This window comes from Canis lupus, chromosome 26 (assembly GCF_003254725.2).
Source record: "Canis lupus dingo isolate Sandy chromosome 26, ASM325472v2, whole genome shotgun sequence".
Lineage (NCBI taxonomy): Eukaryota > Metazoa > Chordata > Mammalia > Carnivora > Canidae > Canis > Canis lupus.
The window spans coordinates 14409193-14428971 of NC_064268.1; the positions used below are offsets into that span (position 1 = coordinate 14409193).

The window sequence follows — 19779 nt, forward strand, 5'->3', positions numbered from 1 at the left end:
CCTCTTGATTCCTTAAGGTCTGCAGTCAATGGACAAGTTCAGAATGACCACCTTTCCCCAGCCCCCATCGAACTCTTGTGTTGGGATCCTCCTTCACTGCTTGTGGGATTTTTCAGGCTGTCCAACCACTGGGCTCCTGAAGGGAAGGCTTAGTATTCCCAGACCTCCTCTCAGTGCCATCCCTGAAGCCACACAAAAAGCTGGGCTCATAGCTAATGCTAAATAAATGCTTCCTGATCCAAACCACATCATCCAAGCTCCTCTTCCTGTTACTCCTCTGTTATTATCTTATCAGGATCACAGGGAGGGGCACATTGAGAAGCTCAAATTCAAATTCAATGCCTGGCAGTGTTACTCATTAGCTTTTTTTTTTTGCGGGGAGAGCAGGACTGGGGTGTTAGTGGAAAAGTTAAAGCTTTGCACTGACCCAGGGATTTGCTTTCTCTGTTTAGCCTGAGTTACCATCTCCATGGAAACCAACTATATTTTAAACTTCCTATCAACAAGGGTGGAGGGTGAAGGGGAAGCAAGAAGCTGGTGGACTTCTGGAAAGAGCCATTGTTTTCGCCTGTACAGGCACCTGCTGCCTTTGGGCGAAGGGGACATGTCCAGGAAGGTGGGTGGACAAGCAGAGGGAGCCCCTCTTTAGATGTCAGCCTCTGAAAGTGGGTCACCTTGCAGCAGGTTGGTTCTGGTCTCCACATGGGAGTTGGGCTCCAGCAGAGTCCACTATGGAGAGGAATTTCCCCAATGAACCTGACTCAAGGGTTCAAGAGTTGTGAGAATTCAGGTTTTAAAATGGCCTCGTTGACTGTATAAAGTTGTGCAAGGAACAGATGGTTCTTAATTAAGGATGTGGGTGGGAAGGGGCAAGAGGGCCGATGACTTTTCCTTATTTGCAATTTCCTCTCCTTGTGGAGATAAGCAATGCAAAGATCATTGAAAACCAATGGCCCATTGGCTTCGGAACATATCCTAGGACTTTTGGCACCAATTGGCAAAAAGTCTTTACATTTCCCTTGGGTTCATTCTAAAACAGGGCAGATTCCTCAGAGCCTAGGCCAGGGGAGCTGCGAGGGACACAGCAGGGATGAGGAGGGACTCTGTCTCAGATCAGCAGGTTGCATATTGCAACATCGACTCCATGGCTCCATCTAACCTACAGATGGGGTGACGGGGAATTGGCCAGCAAAAATTTTAAAACGTTTAATAAGTTGTTAGCATCTTAATACAACTATCTGGGCTTTCCTTTGAACCATGAGAAAAATGCAGAGTAGGTGCAGATGGCTTCCATCGTTGCTGGAGTGACTGTCCTCTCTAGACAGTGCCTGGGTTCCCTCTCCACTTTCCATGGCCCCATCTGGCCCCCTTCTCTCATTTCGGATCCTTGCTTAGCCCTGGTAGGCATCCGAGTTTGCAACTTCTACTCTAGAGCTTTGCTTCTTAACTTTAAGGGGCAAGGGAACCATTCTCAGAAGCAGTTAAAAATATGCAGATTCTGCTTCAGTAGGTCTGAGGTTGGGCCAGAAACTGCATTTCTAAAGTGCTCCCAGGGGATTCCCATGTTGCCAATCCACAGACTGCACTTTGAATAGCAAAGGTTGGGACCAGTGATACCCAATAGAACTTTCTGCCATGAGGAAAGTGTTTGTTATCTGCACTACCCAATATGGTAGCCACCTGTGGCTACTGTGCCCTTGAAATGTGGCTGATGTGACAGAGTAATTGAATTTTTGCTTTAATTTCATTTAAATCAAGCTAAGTTTAAATAGTCAGATGTGGCTAGCAGCTACTGTATTAAAGAGCACAGGCCTTGAGAGTCCTGTGGTAAATGAATTGCAATGTAGACAATAAGGTCAGAGATAAACACCCCATGAGACAAGAGTCAGGGGAACTATTTTGAAAGCTGAACTGCCAGGTTTCATGAAGAAAGGCTTCCCATTGAGTCCTTGAGTCTCCCAAGGGTAGTGTTAGTTCCCTGCTTGGACAGTTTGGCCCTGACACTCCCAGAGCCCCCAGGGACAGAACACAGATGGCCCAAACTCACAGACCCAAGCCCGACTCCTCCCCATGCCCACCTCCACAAGGCCCGGTGATTGAGTCTGATGAGCCCATCATGGGGAACACTCAGCCAGGACTCTTTTTAAATGTGAAGTAACAGCAATGAGATTGGGGGAAAGAGAGGAGAGTGGAAATTAGGAGAGTAGACAAGAATGAGAGTAAAAGACTTAGGAAGGGGGAGACGAGTCTGGGGGCTAAAGTATCAGTGAGACCAGCAGAGGGGCAAGGAATAGGGAGAATGGGGTCAGGAGATGGAGGAAGGAGACAGAAGTCAGGAAGAAGAGTGTCAAAGGGAAAACAATTAGGCAAGTATCAGGGGATTAAGAGGTACCCAGAAATGGCCTGGATGGGACAGCTATATCAGAGGGGGAGCCCCTGCTCCACCCTACTTACCCCTAGGGCAGCAAGTGTTAAATACTTACCTCCTCGGTGGATGATCAGGAGATGACAGGGAGGGGCTTCTTTGGTGCATTTGTTGTGGCACTTTAACCTGCGGGAAAGACCAAGAAGGAAGGAAGGAAGGATGAATGGATGGATGGATGGATGGATGGATGGATGGATGGATGGATGGATGAGTGGATGGATGGGTGGGTGGGTGGATGGGTGGGTGGGTGGATGGATGAGTGGAGGAATGAGTGGGTGGATAGATGGATAGGTCGGTGGATGGATAGAGGGATGGAAGAATGGACAGGTGAGTGGAGGGATGGGTGGGTGGGTGGGTGGATGGATGGATGCATGGATGGGATGCCCTGGTGGTTCAGAAAGCTCTGGAAGCTGTGGAGATGAAATGGGGTAGCTAAAACACCTCCTTGGCACCTAGGAAATTAACTCTGGAGAAAGTCTATTGTCATTCCATTCTCACAGGTCAGACCCAAGTGGTCCAAGATGTATAGCAACTCTTTTACCAGCAGTGTCCACTTAGGTTTTATGCTTTGAAAGATATTTTCCCCTTTCAGTCTGTATTTTGTTTTCCTTTTTTGTTTTAGAGAGAGAGAGAGAGAGAGAGCTGAGAGCAGGGGGGTGGGGTGAGGGACAGAGGGAGAGAGAGAGAGAATCTTAAGCAGGTTCCAGGCCCAGCTTGGAGCCCAACACAGGGCTCAACCTTATACCCCTGAAATCATGACCTGTGCCGAAATGAAGAGCTGGGTGCTTAACCAACTGAGCCACCCACGCCCTCATCCAGTCTTTTTTTTTTAATCATCCAATCCTAATAATCATCCACTGTTTACTTATAGACTCATCTGCCAGCCATTGAACTAAACGTATTACATATACTATGTTATTGGATCTGTACAATAGCCTTACACAATGGATACTATTATCATTCCCATTTTACAGATGGAAACACAGATTAACTGAGCTTTCCTGGCAGAAAACATGGGTGAGTGGTGCCAATGGTGGTCTCTCCTTTTTCTGAAAGGCTCAAGCAACAGGAACCAGCTAACCAAGGCTTCCATTTAGGATGAGATTAGTGACAGGTATTCCGTTTTAGAGGTAGGAAGAGTTTAGAGTCACAATGTCCTCCTTTGAGACAATGCCACCTTGCTCTTCCCTAAAGAGTTGCCAGGCTTCCAAAGGATAATAAAAACCCCAACTAATTGTGATCTGGCTTTGTCTTTAGAGTTTTTGTCAGTAGGAGGAATACACACTGTGGCATATGCTATCGGTGCCTGCATCCCTTTGAATTCCCTTACAATTTTTGTGCACACCAGCCTAACTTGCAGCAGCCAGCATCTCTGCCAGAAGGCACCTTCAGCCTGCTTAGAGGTTTCATATTTAAAAACTCTCTACAGAGAGGTGGGAGCTTGAGATTTGCTCTCACCTTCTTGCCCTCTAGAAATCTGATAGTTCTCTCTAACAGAATGATCCGAACACCCAGTCATAGACTCAACTTTCACTCATCTAGCTCAGTAGTTCTCAAAGTGGAGCCCCAGGACCAGCAACATCAGCACTGGTGGTCTGGGGACTTTCCAGGAATGCAACTCCTGGGCCCCCACCCCAGATGTGATGAATCCAAGACTTGAAGCTGAAATGCAGTAACCTGTTTTAATAAGTCCTCCACCTGAGTCTGATACATGCTGAGGTGTGAGAACCATTGGTCTAGTTGATTGTTTTGGAAAGCCTATGCACGTTTCTCCAATTTTTCTTGTCTTCAGTCTTTTGTGGCCCTAACTGGGTACTCACTGGATTCCTCTCCACGGTGGAAAAATTAGACGTGAGACCCCCAGGAGTGCAGAGGGGCATCAAGGAGGGACGTGGGCAGCATGGAACAGTGCTAGCATGAATCATATGGCAAAAACATTATTAGCCAGTCTCCAAATCCCCTTCACTTTGACTGCAGCCGGGAGAAGGTTTCTGCTGCTAACACATCTTTACATTTCTCTACCACATGCTAACCACAGTCCTAGATTCAGATGGGTGACAGTATCAACAGAAAATTTAAATTTATTTTTCCACTTGATGTCTTTTTTTCCCCCTGGTTGCCTTATATTAATGGATTTTCCACTCATGGTCATAAAATGCATTTTCATCTTTAAATAAATTTATGTAAGCTAAAAAGGCCATAAATGGTAAATAAATAAAAATGAGACTGCTACACAAATATAACAAAATCACGACAGGGTGGTGTGTGAATGATTGAACTAGACTGGGACAAGTTGGCTTACATAATTTGTAACTGTCAGAAAGAGGGGGCAGCGCTTGGCACTCAAAAGCCTAAGGTGGTTGAAAAACATTAGGGGGTACTATCGGTCACGAATGTCACAAAGATGCTGTGACTCAGAGAAGAAGAAGAGCTATCATTTGCCCAGTGCTTGTGAAATACCAGGCAATGCCCCCAGGGCTTTACACAATTTATATCATCCTTGTAACAATCCTAAAAAGCAGCAACTATCATTATCCCCATTTTACAGAGTGAAAAACTGAGGCTCAGCAAATTTGGATAACTTGCCAAAGGTCAAATAGCCAGGAAGAGAGAGAGATGCCAAGCCCAGCTCTAACCAGCATGCAAATGCCTCCAAAACCTCCATAAACAGGAAGCTTCCTGGGATCTGTAACCAGCAAAATCAAAAGGGCCTCCTTTGAGATAAGCCGAAGATGTCATCTTGCTCTTCCCCCTACAGCAGCCTGACTCCACAAGGATAGTAAAAGTCCAACCTTACTGTCGATTTGTCTTTTTCTTTTTTCTAAGATTTTATTTGAGAGAGAGAGGAGAGCAGGAACAGGGGCAGCAAAAGGTGGGGGAGGGGGAGAAGCAGACTCCCCACTGAGGAGGGAGCCTGATGCAGGGGCTTGATGTAGGGGCTTGATCTCTGGACCCTGGGCTCATGACCTGAGTGTAGGTAGACGCTCAACTGACTGAGCTACCCAGGCATCTCTGTCTTTTTCATTTCTAAAGCTCCCAGACTCTCAGACCTACAGGGAAGGTCCTAGCCCCCAGGGAGGTCATGGGTATTGCATCCAAACCCTAACAGGAAGCTCTGCTGGATGAACAACCAGCCTCTCATTCTGCAAATACTTAATTGCACCTACTGGGCTCCAGGTCCTGGGGACACACAGGCAAGGGACAGGGCAGACAAAGCCGCTATCTTTATGGGGAGGGATAAAACACACCTAAACAAAGATCAGATCATTGCAGGTGTGGCAAATTGGAGGGAAAAAAATCATAAGGGAAACAGGATGGAGAGTAGGAGAGTGAGAAGGGAAGGGCTTCCAGCCAGTGCAAAAGTTTGGGGACAGGAACGAGCTTGGTGGATTCAGGGGTCAGAGGGTAAAGAGTGAATAAAGACACAAGGGAGGGGAGGAGGCACGGACAGGGCCCCGGCAACCCTGGCAAGGAGCCTGTATTTGATCGTGCACACCCTAAGAAGCCACTGGAGGCTTGTGACAACTGTGACAGGTCAGACTGATGTTTGGGAAGCCCTGAGTTGGGGAATCTGCTGATGTCAAACTGAGAAGGAACCAAGAAGTTTCTGCACTCATTCTTGTTTGAAATGGCTTGATTCCACCCTGGAAGCTTCCAGAAAGAAATGTTTCCTTTCTGCCTCTCCCGCCTACGAGTCTTCCCAAACAAGCCCAGCTGGAATGGTGACGTGCAGATGTGAGGAAGCCTGTTCGCTCTCGTGGGCAGCATTCTCAAGCAGGGACAGGCAATTTCACACAACCTCTGGACCATGCCCGAACCAGGTCGGGGCAGGTGTGGCCTCTCCTATGACCTCGGTCATCTCCTGCCTCCCCCTGGCATTTTCCTCTCTAGTGTCCCTTGTTGCTTGTCTTTTGCACTTAGGGAAAAGCCTTCCTTCATCTCTGGCCAAAGGGTGGGAGATGAAACACTTGTCCTTCCAGCCAGCACTTCAAAGGGCAGCACTGGGGACAGAGGCACAGCCACTGCTCACGGAGAAAAGCCCAGAGAACTGGCTTTCACACTAAGACACTTAACCCTTTGCACAGAGGCTCATCCGTCAAGAACTAGCGCCCGCGTGTCCAGGATCTGCTAATTGAGTTGGCAGGATTAGCCCAGGGCTGAAATTACACAGACCCTGGAGGGGAGGGGAAGAGGGATGGAGAGGAGGCTTTCGCACGATGCAGACACACTTACGAAGAATCGTTTTTCCAGCAGGAAACACACAGGATTCCACTCAAATTAGACTTTTTCTTTCACTGCCCATAGAAAAGAAAGCTCGCACCACACACTGCAAAGATCGACCACCTGCTTCCCCATCAGATCCCCCAGGCTCACCTTCCAAGGTTCTGATTCGGTCTGTGCTGGGAATGTGAGTTCTCAGCAAGCACATGCCAGTATTCCAGAAGTGCTACATGAGGAGGACACCTTCTACTTCCCAAATGAGAGATATCTAGAAACCCAGATTTGCTGGAATCCAGCACCTCTCCTCCAAAAGGAAAATGGGGTCAGGAGAGTACGGAGAAGGAATCTGGGTTCACAGCCTACTTGGCTGTGACAATTTGGGGAAGTTGCTGATCTGCTCCGAGCTACAGTTTCTTTATCTGTAAAATGTGGAAATCATAGTATCTATAGTTATAGAGAAATGTAGTATCTGCAGTTGCAGAGAACCCTAATGATATGACATGAGCAGGGTGCTGAGGACAATTACTTGAAGTAGCAAGTTTATCAGGGTAGGTTGTTACTGTTCCAAGTTTGTGCAATAGCTTTCCTCTCAGCCCCTGAGATCCTTCCTCTTGCTGAAATGTGGGCTGGCTACAATGCCTAGAGCTTTGAAACACCCATGGGTGGGAGCTGGTTGGGGACAATCCCAGTCCCTTCTCCCTTGGGTGGGACAACTCAGAGGTGTGTAGACATGGGATTGGACCCCAGCAGCCTAGAGCCCTTACCTCCCCTACGAGGTGCTCAGTACTGGCTGTTCTCTATTCCCTGCCTTGCTCCCCTGCTCCCCTGCTCCCCTGCTGGTGTGACCTGGATCACCTCTCAAACAAACCATTCACCCTCAAATCCTTGTTTTGAGGTCTTTAGAAAGAAGGGAGTCCAATCAGGACACCATGATGGTTAAAAGAGGTTCAAAATCCAATGTGGCCTGTCCCAAGCTCTCACACCAAGACCAAGCCCTCTGCTCCTTGTCCCTCGTGTGTCCTCAGCACTTGGTCCTCAATGAATTTGGTTTTCCAGATGCTCCGTTCCATGCAGAGGAAAGAGAGGGGTTGGGGAGGACACAGCTGACTTCCCAGGACAAAGCTCCCCATCAAATGTGGCCAAGAGGAGCACCGTGAATTAATGTGGTGGCTCGGAACAATGCCAGGCACCAGGACAAGGTCGGATGTGGTTCTAGAAATGGTGAGAAGCTTGGGCTTCTGAGTCAAGCTAACCTGAGCCTGAATCCCAGTTCTCTTCTTCCCACACCAAGGGGACATCCATCTGCCTCTCTAAGCAACATGTTCCTCATCTCCAAAACTGTGATGAGGATCTAACAAGAAAATGCCCAAGTAGGGTCCATTCAGACAGCAAACAGGTCAACATTTGTGCAGGCAGGGCTAAAACCCACTTGAGCGGACAAAGAGAATGCATGCAAACCTCATGTAGCCTGGAACCTTGGAAAGGACATATTTAAAAACTTTTCATCAAAGGGGGTTCATTTTTTTTTTTTTAACTTTCAAAGCTAAGAGGATAAGCTTCAGTTATTGAGAAAAGTTGCTTACATGGACTATCTCGTTCCCCAAAGGAGCTGCTAGCTAAATGAGACATCCTCTCCATCTGAAAATTAAATAAATGAGTTCATCTTGGGGGCATGATCTGGGTCTTCTTCATTTTTGTAAATCCTGTTCCTACGCCCACCCCCCTTCAGTGCCTGGCCTGGTGGCTGGTGTGTAAAAATGCTGAATAAACACTACGGACAAGGAGGGACAGAAAAGGAAGGAAGGGCAGAAGGGAAAGCCATCCCACACCACTGGTGTATGGGAGCAAATAGTCTCTATCTAAAGGCTTCTTGAAATGATTCCTATTTCTTACAAATGGTATCTCTTGAAGTTTGTGAAATGCAGGAGTGTTCCTGTCTGCATTCCCTTCTCACGACCTCCAGCGTGAGAGCAGGACAGGTGTTGGGCCAGAAGCACAGCAAACTTGCATGGACCTTGCCTGGGAACTGTGGGGGGACACATGGCACCTTCCTAAGCAGCTCTGCTATCTCCCTAATGGATCTGTCATGACCCCCAGCAGCCCCATGGGGCAGATGCGAGCCCAGAGCCTGGTATGGCACAAGGATCAGAACACTAGCCTTCCTGGAAAAGAGGTGGGCATGATTCTTGCTGGTGAACACAGTCCCGCCCATTTCAAGTGGTTCATTGAGCTACTGTGATCAATTTACAAGAAGCTGGCTCCAAGCAGCCCAACTCTCTAAGCCTGCCTTTCTCTCATCCACACCAGCTTGCTTTGCAACCCATCTGAGCAGGGCATAGCCTTTCCACTCCGGGTGCACATGGTGTGTTTTGAAACCCTGGTTCCCAACATCTGATGGAGGAAATGTTAAAGAAACACTACCTTTGGGCCAGGTGCTCTTACATAACCTGGTTGTTCTGAACAGCAACGCCATGAAGGGTGGATACCATCACACCCATTTCAAAGTCAAGAAGACTGAGGCTTGGTAAGTGGTCCAATCATAAAGACAGTAAAGGGCAGAGTGAGGGTCACTCGTTCATTTACACACCTCAAAACAGGATTGCCTTCCTCCTCTGTGCCAGGTGCTGTGTGAGGTCCTGGGTGTGTGTAATAACAGGGCAGGAATTCTTTCTTTAATCATCCCCCTTGCAAACGTCTAGCATGGAGTCCACCTTCCAGGTATGTGAACCTATCTCTTTCTATTTCAAACATGAACATCTCTCCACTCATCCCACTGCCTCAGAGTTGCCTCCTAGAAAGGATCCCCTACTAGGTTACTGGGGCCTTGGGTTGGCAAGAACCACTTTCCCTGTGGAGGTTCCTTTGGAGATCTATTCCACCAACAAATATTTACTAAGCACTTTCTGTGTGCCAAGTACCATGTTAGCCCTGGAGGTACAAAGAGTGAACAACACAGACACAGCTCTACCCTCATCTAGTTTAAAGTCCAGTCAGAGAGACAGGCAGGATTTGGAGGCCAACACAACGTGGTTACATTATACAGAGCGATGGTGAAGGGCAGGGGGTGGCACTTCAGACCTGTGGGAAGTCCAGGAGGGCTTCCTGCAAGAAGTGGTGACTGAGATGAGCCCGAAAGATAAACAGGAGCTAGCTAATGTGTGCAAGAGAGAGCTGGGCAGGAGCAAAAAAAGCATTTCAAAGCTGTATTGATTGGTAGGCATGTGGCCTGCCACAGGGGTCAACAGTTCAATGAAGCTGTAGAGCTCTGGGTGTGAGGAGAGAGGTAGTGAGACGGGCAAAGGGACAGCTGAGCAAGAGACAGTGCGGTGTATCATCGTGAGCCTGGATTTACCCTGAGAGCAAGGGAGAACCAAGGGAGGATTTTAAACAAGGAGGCAAAGGCTAGATTAGCATTTTGGAAAGCGGCCCCCCCCCACCGCAGTAAATGTCTACAATTAAAAGGCATCCCTCATTCATTATCTGACTTCCTGCCTCTGCTTTCTTTTTCCCAAGTCACTGCATTAAGTACTTCTCAAGGCTTCTTGCAAAATCACTAAACCAAATCATTGCCCCCTTTCCAATGGGACTTGTTTCATTGAATATCCCAACTGAGCAGTTTCGTCTCATCTTGGTTTCCCTGTGGTCTCTCCTTTGAGCCAAGGCTTCTAGAAATGCCCCCATATGCTGTCAGTGGAGGATATCAAATATCAAACGTTTCTTTCCCTCCCTGCTGACAACTCAGTGAGGCTGAGCTCTTTGGCCCATGTCTGGGTTCAAGAGAAAAAAACAACCCAACAACACAAACAGGGTCGGTGGGGAGTGTTTACATATAACATATGATTTGTATGTGTTAACATATGGTTATATGTTAATAAGTTCCAGCAAAATAATGAACAATGATCAGGAAAACTCGGCACTTCTCTCCATAAGGGGATATACTGCAGGACAGCTGTGCATTTCTTAGCTGGAGATGTCCCCCTTGTACCCCGCAAGAGAGGACAGAGTGACCACAGAGTCTTCTTGGCTCCCAGGGCCTGGAGGCACTCAGCAAAACACAAAAACCAGTTTGCCCTCTCTCAATTCAAGAAATTGGGCCAGGGTAGTAGGCTGGGGGAAGGAGGAGGGAAAGATGACTGCTCTGGTCCAGGGGCAGGTTGAGATCAGATCCTCATCTTCCATTCCGCCTGTTTAATTCAAGGAGAAGCGGAGTGAGGGTTAGCATTTGTTGCTGGTGGACTGTGTAGCTGGCCCTTTACCCATGTAAAGTGGTTAAGAGTCTCAGATCTTGAATCAGAGAGACCAGTTGTTTGAGCAGATCTACCTGCTGGGAGATGTGGGATTTACTCCTGAAGGCCTCTATTTCCTCATCTGTAAAATGGGGGTGAACAGACCCTACCTTCCACAGTTGTTGCAAGGATTATATGAGATCAAGCATGAAAGGTGTTTGGCAAAATGTCCAGCAACACTCACATAAGGTACCACATATTCCCATTATGATCGTTGCAAAAACAGAAATGTTTCTATTAATGGAAAAGTAGTTCAGGCTTTAAGCTGGTGATCCCTGAAATGCATGCTCATAATTATATCCTGCCAATATCCTGTGTGTTATACAAATTCCTGAAGCTTCCAGGAGCTTTGCAGCAGCTGTGACACCAGTGCTGATCATCTCTCCAGGTTTTCCTGGGTTGGGAAAATTAGTGCACCCACTGGCTCAAACCAACCATGGCTTACTTCACACCTCTAGCTAGCTCATCGCCTATGGTTGGAGTCACTGTACAAAACCAGGAAATTTTCAGATAAAACACTGCATTTTGATGCAGAAACACAGGTGAGGAGAATATATATAGGGCAAGAAAGGAACCAAGAAGCACAGAAAATCCAAAGGAAAAGATCCAACAATAGAGCAAAGCTGGACAAAAGAGTGCAAGGCTCACTCAAATGAAAATTATTAAAGTGACAGCTTACATAAAAAGACCTAAGTCCTGGGGGATCCCTGGGTGGCTCTGTGGTTTAGCGCCACCTTCGGCCCTGAGCGTGACCCTGGAGTCCCGGGATCAAATCCCGCATCAGGTCCTCTGCATGGAGCCTGCTTCTCCCTCTGCCTGTGTCTCTGCCTCTCTCTCTCTCTCTCTCTCTCTCTCTCTCTCTGTGTCTCATGAATGGATAAATAAAATCTTTAAAAAAAAAAATGACCTAAGTGCAAGCATGTCCAGTGGCCAGGCTACTGAAGGTAGGAGACAGGATGTGTATAAAGGGCATGGAAGCACTGGGATAAACTGGAAAATTTGTGCTGGTTAACTCAGTTTTCCAAGCTCATTCTTTACATTTCCAAGTAAATACTTATGGGCCTCACTCCTACAGAAGTGGAGTATGAAACGTTCCTACGTGCATAGATCTGACCCCAACCAACATGGGTCACCTGGGACGTGGGACTTTCAGCGCTAAACACCAGAAAGTCTCAGGCAAACTGAAATGTTTGATCACTCTGTTGAATATTTTAGTAATGGCACCCTAACGCTGGCACTCTAGAACTGAATAATGTATACCACAGTCCTACTGGTTGGCAATGACTGATCTGTTATATAAACCAGCCGTGCTCTACCAAGGGCAACCATGCGCCCCCTGGGAAGATCTGGCAATGTCTGGAGGTAGTTTTGGTTGTCACAACTGGGGATGGAGTGTGTGTGTGTGTGCATGCGTTTTGAGGGTGCTCCTGGCATCTGGGGTCCTGCAATGCCCAGGATGGCCACCTAGACAAAGAATTATCTGGCCCCAAATTTCAATAGTGCCAAAGTCAAGAAACCCTGGTATAAATGCTTAAACATGTCTCCCAAGAAGCTAGATGATTCAGAAAATTCCAAAAGATGAATGGGGAACAAGCATTACAGAAAAGGAGGGAAGGTGCTAAATTTTCCAGAACTTCAAACTCATTTCAACCCATGGAGGTGATTTAGCAAGTAGGTTTCTCTTCCTACTTTGCATTAACAGAAAATAAGTTTCTACAGTAAATAAGTGCTGAACAACTTATTTAAAGATTCTGATTTGAGGGAATCCCTGAGCCATTAATGTGACTGATGCACTCATATGTCTTAATACATCAAATGAATGGCTCAGCCTCATTTTGCTTCAGAGAGGTTTGGAAACTTCCCCAGAATCACACAGCTGGGAAGTGGCAAAGCCAGGCAGGACCCAAACTCAGCTCTCTCTGGCCCCAGGGTCCGGATCCTGCTATTGTTTTAGCATAAAGCCACAGAGCTGGGTTCCCCAGAAACAGATCCTGAGATGTATGTTCTAGTGAGTGATATATGGAGGGAGTTCTCCAAGAGAACTCCATTGTGTGGGGAGCAGGATAGGAGATGGAGAAGCTAAGCAAAGATGTGGCTTCAGGTGACAAGTCTCAGTCTGATCCCTCCAAGGCTCTGGACTGTGAACTGCACCACTGAGGGCATCTGCCCTGAGCAAGCAAGCTGGCCTTCTGTACTCCTACCCCAGTTAGTGCCTGACTCTGAGCTAGTGGGGGAGGAGAGGGGAAGGCTTCCTCCAGGCACATAGGGGCAAGGCAGCTGCAATCACCCAAGGGCAAACCTCCAGGGGAGGTCTCAGGTACAGGCTGTTGGCAGCGGTGCCCACAGCAACTGGTAAATGAGGTCACTTGGGAATATAAGCAGGACATCAAGACATATATGGATGGGGGAAGGCTGTGCTCTGTGGCCACTAACTTCATCATCCTGTCTTCAAAGTGGAGGAGTAAGTCCTCCTCCTTGGTTTTAGAGAAAAATGAGTCTTAGCATCTGCAAGGCATTCAGACACTCAAACCCTTCCCATCTCAGGCTGTAAGAGCAAGTGACCTGAAGAACATCAAGACTCCTGGCTTCTGCCTCCCACTCTACTGCCAGGAGAAAAGGCCACCCTGACCAACACTGTCCTCCCCAAGGCCTTATCCTTGGCAAGCGACTCCCTCTAGCAAGATGACAGCTCCAGAGTCCAAGGAATGGGGCTGGATGGGAGTGAGTGGTCCCTACCCAAGCCTGGAGCCACAAGTCAGAGCGGCAGGGCTTGGTACTGTGGCTGCAAAGCAGAACTGGTGTTCTCCGGATCCCAGGCCCTGCCTGGTACCAACAATGGCAAAATATCCTCAAGTCCCTCTAAGTCCTGACCCAAGCTTTGCCCATGCCCTGTCCTCACCCAGAACATCCTTTCCTCTGCTCCACTGAGCTAATTCCCACTCCTCCCTCAAGACTTCAGAGGCCTCCGGGACAGCCTCCCCTGATGTGCATCTCTCCCAGCCAGAGGCAGCCTGGGCACTTCCCCCTACAGTAATAATTACTTACCTGGTTCATCTCTCCTTCCAGATCCATGCTCCTTATTTATGCTTCAGTGCAAATCCGAAGCTCTGGGAGGTTTCTTAAAAATGCGAGTTTCTAGGCCCTATCCCCAGTGACTGGGCCAGGAAGTCTTGGGAGGGGCTCAGACAGGACAAGTTTAAGCTTTACATCACTGGCAGTGACTTTGAATATCTGGAGGACAGCAACTGTGACTCTCTCACCCTCACACCCCAAGAGGTAGCACAGAACCTCCCCCAGGGCAGACACTCAGCCAGGGGGATGCTGACCTGACCAGAACCACAGCACACTCTAAAAAGAGAGTGGGTGGAGGGGGATGCATGAGAGACCAACAATTCAGATGCTTCCCCACTGGCAGTTTTGAAAGACATTCCCTCCCTTCCACACCCAGTCCCTGCAGTTTAAAAAAGGGGGTGGGGGGGGACTTTGGTTCAAACTCTTGTTTCCTAGAGCATAAGCCACCCGAATTTACCACCGTGCAACTTTCCTGCAAGAAATGCAGATAGGGGGCAGCCCGGGTGGCTCAGAGGTTTAGTGCTGCCTTCAGCCCAGGGCGTGATCCTGGAGACCCGGGATTGAGTCTCGCGTCAGGCTCCCTCCGTGGAGTCTGCTTCTCCTTCTGCCTGTGTCTCTGCCTCTCTCTCTCTCTCTCTCTCTCTCATGAATGAATAAATAAAATCTTAAAATAGGAGTGGACAGGTTTCCAGGGACCCAAACCTCAGCTTTGCAGAAACCTGTGGAAAGACCCCAAGAAGGAGGAAAGATGCAGATAACACATGCTTAAGAGCTGGGAAATCCATCAGCATCCTCCTGCAGCTGAATCCACAGTCATCAGACAATACGTGGATTGTGCTGACATCCGACCACTTAGAACGAAACTCCATTCCGCGCTCATGAACCTATTAGATGAAAAGTCCTCAATTTAGATAACTGCAAATTGCTTTCTGAGCATAATTTCCTATTAGTTCACTAATCTCTCTATTCAGAACGCCAACAAGACAGCTGATGATAATTCCGGAGGAAGTGGCCATTAAGACGAAGCAGGAGGAAAGGGGGTTAGACGTTTGTGAGTATTCTGGCTTCCTGGGGGGGGTACCCCAAAATTAATCCATAAAGTTAGTAACAATATTAGCTTTCGTGTATGATGTCCTCATAATGTGCCAGGTACTGGGCTGAGCATTTTACCTTATTTTACCTCACTTAGGGTTTTTTTATTTGTTTGTATGTGGTTTTGGTTTTGGTTTTTTGTTTTTTAACAATCTAGTGGAGTAGATATTTTTTTTCTCTTTTGACAGAAGAAGAAATGGTGTTCAGAAGTGGTCACACAGCTGTTAGTGGCAGAGTCAGGATTCAAATGCAGGGGTGTGTGTGTGTGTGTGTGTGTGTGTGTCTGACCTACAATTCTGGGTTCCAATCATGCCTTATCTTTTTGATTTATCACACAAATATTTACTAGATGAATGTACTGGAGAGATAATGCTGAACAAGACTCAAGTTTACAGGAGGCCAAGAGATGTAATAATATAAAAGCCTAAAAAATAGTTAGCAAAGATTGACCACTCTATAAAAAAACAAAACCAAAACCAAACAAAAAATCTAAAAATAAAAACCAATAAAAAACAAACAAACAAACAAACAAACAAAACAACAAAAAATCCAAAAAACAAACCACACATGCTGAAATGTCAGGCTGGAAAATAAAGTTTGATTTTGTCAAATTACTACTTTTATGTAGAGCAGTGGTTCTCAAAATGTGATGCCACGACCAGTAGCATCAGCGTCACCAGGTAACTTACCAGCCAACAAATTCCGGGCTCCACCCCAAACCTGCTGCATGAGGGACTCCAGGGCAGGCCCAGGAATCTGTGTGTTAACAAACCTTCCAGGGGATTCTGATGCATATTCGAGTTTGAGACCCCTGATCTAGAGAAAGAAAATCAGCTCTAAAGGGGAATTTGGAGATCACTCAGAGAAATGCTCCTCAAACCTTACTGTGTACAAAAATCACCAGGACAATCTTAAAATGCAGATTCTGATACAGCAGGTGTGGGCAGGGTCTGAGAATCTACATTTCTAACCAGCTCCCAAGTGAAGCTGATGCTGCTGGTTTAGGGGACCACACGTGGAGTCCATGGGTTCAAGCCAATCCTTTTCACCCAGGGAGTTTCTGGCATTAACAGAACCAGCAATGCTCTAGGTTTAAAAAAAAAAAAAAAAAAAGCCATTGCCTTTAGGGCAGATTCAAATTCAAACTCATGCCTCTGGGATGCTTTGGGACGACAGGAAATGACCTGTGTCACAGACCACTACTTTTCCTAAATTCCCATTCAAGCATGAGAACTTCCCCGAGCCCTTTAATTAAAATCTTAGCCCTTGCCCTGGCCCTTCCTCTCTCCCTTCCCTGCTTTGTTCTTTTGTTTAGCACTTAGCATCCCCTGAACAGATGCTCTATTTCACTGGTTGGTTTCCTGTCGCTCCCCAACCCTGGCCTGTGAGTTCCATGAGGGCAGGGGCTTTGTGTGGGTTAGTCACTGTGATTTCGCTTCTGCCCAGAACAGTGCCTGGCACAGAGTCGGTGCTCAATACACAGCCGAGTAAATGAACAAACCGTTCTGCCCATTTTTTTTTTTTTGAAAAGCTGCCTCCGCACTCTTGGTACCACCTCTCTGCAATGTTACTGTCACGGCTCTTCATGCAAGCGCTTCGGTTCCACCGAAATTCATTCTCTCTCTGTGTGCCTTCCCCTAAGCTCCTTGACAATGGCCTCTGTGTGTTACCTATTTCTGTCCCCCACCCACCTGCCAGCCCATTAGTATGTCCAAAATCTTGCCAATGATTGAAAACACATATAAAAGACAGTTCAGGGGTCCCTGGTGGCTCAGTCGGTTAAGCGTCTGCCTTTGGCTCAGGTCACAACCCTGCAGTCCTGGGATCGAGCCCTACATCCAGGCTCCCTGCTCAGTGGAGACTCTGCTTCTCCCTCTGCCTCTGCCCCTCCCCATGCTTGTGCTCCCTCTCTCGCTTGCTCTCTCTCTCAAGTAAATAAATAAAATCCTTAAAAAAGTAAAAGTAAAAGGCATAATTCATGTAAAAAATGCAGGATCTGGTTCATGGAAGAGTGAATCCACACTTCAGCTGGTGATAGCAGTAAAGCACGCTCATTATGTCCCGGAGAAAACTCTAAGCTCGGTTGTAGCTACAAAAACACAAAATTGTAGTCACACGAGTGTCAAAAAACCGGAAGCATGCCGGACCTTCAGAGCAATACAGACTCCGCTTTCACTGTTCTGGCAGCTTCTCTACCAGCTGAGCAAGCTGGTGAGATCAACAGTGCAATCCAACCATGGCTTGAATTCTGCTTCTTACACACCAGGAGCCATTTCTGTGCCAGATGGAGTGAGGAAGAATGTTCTTTGGCAGAACATTGTCATCTGGGGCAAGAACATTTCACCGGCTCCTTCCAACGGTCCTGTGGAGGATGCCAGCATCACACCCACTTTGCAGATCAGAAAACTGAGTGCCGAGATGACTGAGAAGTCACTGGCTCAAGCTCATACAGAGAATGCAGCAGTGGAGCTGGGCCTCACACTGGGTTCTGGCTGCTTCCGAAGCCTGCGTTTCTCGCCCCGGTCCCCATCCCTTTCCCAGCCTCCTCCCCCAACCCCTGGCAGGGTCTGAGTCTTTGTTCATTACTTCTAGAACAGAGAGCAGGAGCAAAGGCCGCCTCATGAGTTCTGCCTCTAGGGCTGAAAATTAAAACGGCTCAGAAGGTGTTCAGCCTCACTGACTCCTGGCTGCGTCCCTGTCACCTAATTACCTGACTTCAAAGCCTCCACTCGGCAGGTGTGAGGATGTGAGAGCTGCAGCTTCTCAGAACACGGTGTGACTACACGTGGACGAGGCAGGCCCCCAGAGCCGCTGGTGGTGGTGGGGGGCTATCAGACAGCCCTCAAGGTGGACCGGAGGACCCGGCCTCGTGCCTCTCCGAGTCAGAAAGACCAGGGATCACCATGCTGAGGGCTCACCTGAGAGCCAGGGTCAGTGGGAGACCAAGGTGGGGATGCCGGTCTCTAAACAGTAATGCTTGGTCATTTTTCCCCACCTCCTCTTCTGCCTGGGAGCCTATGGCTCTTTAGGGTTGGAACTAATGAATCCTCCGTGACTCCAGGAGGGAAGGGAGCTCAGCCTCACCTCCATGCCTCAGGTGAGACACCCAGGCTGGGGGTGAGGGGGAGTGGGTGCCTGCCACCGCTGCTGTTTCCCCTCCATCAAGGGGCAGGGACGTGGGGAGGCTGGAAGGAGCCCAAACAGGAGTTTGCCAGCCTAGGCTGGACAAGGAAAGAACAATTCCTACATTCTTTTAAACTAAATGGCTCCTATAAAGCAGACAGAGGCATTTCCATTTGTCACCCTTAGAAATAGTTAAATGTTATTGACAATCTTATAGGATTTGGACTAGAGAGATATTTCACACATGTTTATGGAAGGAGAGAGCGAGGCCAGGCAGAAAGGCATTCGAGACCTCCGACAGAGGCCAGAACTCTGTGCCTGGCACCGTGCTGTGTCCTGGAGTACTGATTTACTGGGTGCTTACTACCACATCCACCAGGGATGATGATAATTCCTTTCGTGCAGATAAAACAAAAAATGCAGAACAGAAATGTGAGGTGACTTGCCCTAGGTCACAGCCAGAAAGGAACAGAGCCAGGGTATGAACCCATTTTATTCTGACTCCAGAGCCCACGTTGGACATCACAATTTTCTCTCCTACCGCCCTGCCTTTTGCCAGCCATGACCTGGCACGGGGGGTGGAAGTGGGGGAGGTTTGTGTGGTCGAGACTTCTAAACCAGAACTGGAGGCCAACATGCTGCTACGGAAGGGAGAGGAGTTAGGGGTCAGGGCTGTGACCTCGGGCAGGTGGCTGATCCTTGCCGAGACTCAGCTTTCACATCTGTAAGATGGGGAGAATCAAATACCCCCTCAGAGGGGAAACGACTTCACAAACTCTCACTCAGGAATTGGCAAACTATCGCTGAGGAGCCAAAGCCAGCCCGCAGCATATTTTTGCAAATAAGATGCTTTTGGAATAAAGAAATTTGTCACACCCATTTGTTTATATATTGTCTTTGGTTGCTTTATGGTCACTTGGCAGAGTTGAGTAGTTGTAACAGAGATCCTCAGCTCCACAAAGCCTAAAGTATTCACTATCTTGGTCAATTAGACAAAAAGTGTGTCAACCCCTAATCTTAGATGCTAGGAACATCGACTGGGCATCAGCAGACAGTGTTATTTCCAGCACCTTCCATCAGCTCTGGTTCTTATTCGGAATTATTCTCCTTGACCCCATGGCCAAGGGTAGAGGTTCACTCAAGACACAGTTCTGAAAAATGGAGCAAGCGATCCTCCTGAAAGCCAAGACACCAAACTCTGGTAAACTATTTCAAAGCCCAGCATGGCTCTCGCTGACACCAGGTACTGTGAAAACATGCTTCCAGGTACAGCCACTTACTTGCAATTTTTACACTTGAGGCCAAAAAGCATTCCTTTCCCACAGACTGTGCATGTCTGAGACATCCAGTACTTGGTGGAAAACCTGTGGAAAAGAGATAGAAAACATTCAAGGGCAAGGTGGTGGTGACCGAGCTGCTCTCTGGAAGGATGAGCTGCTTAAAGGGTAAGCACACAGGCCCTGGATTCTAGTCACGCTGCTTCTGAGATGGGTGACTTCATCAATTTGTTTAGACCACTCGAGCCTCAGTCTCCCTATCTGTAAAGTGAAGATGATAGCC

General features: G+C 47.8%; 1 protein-coding gene across 15 annotated transcripts in view; it reads right to left on the minus strand.

The window, feature by feature from the left end:
• KSR2 (kinase suppressor of ras 2) overlaps positions 1-19779 on the minus strand; it is a 442470-nt gene that overhangs the window by 85343 nt on the left and 337348 nt on the right. For all 15 annotated transcript variants that reach the window (XR_007406266.1, XM_049102042.1, XM_049102049.1 and 12 more), the window contains 2 exons: positions 19500-19583; positions 2484-2551 (listed from right to left, as the gene is read on the minus strand). Coding sequence is in view for 14 of the 15 variants with exons in the window: in XM_049102042.1 (XP_048957999.1) it covers positions 2484-2551; positions 19500-19583 (152 nt within the window). In the remaining variant the exon portion in view is untranslated. The remainder of the gene's footprint in view (positions 1-2483; positions 2552-19499; positions 19584-19779) is intronic.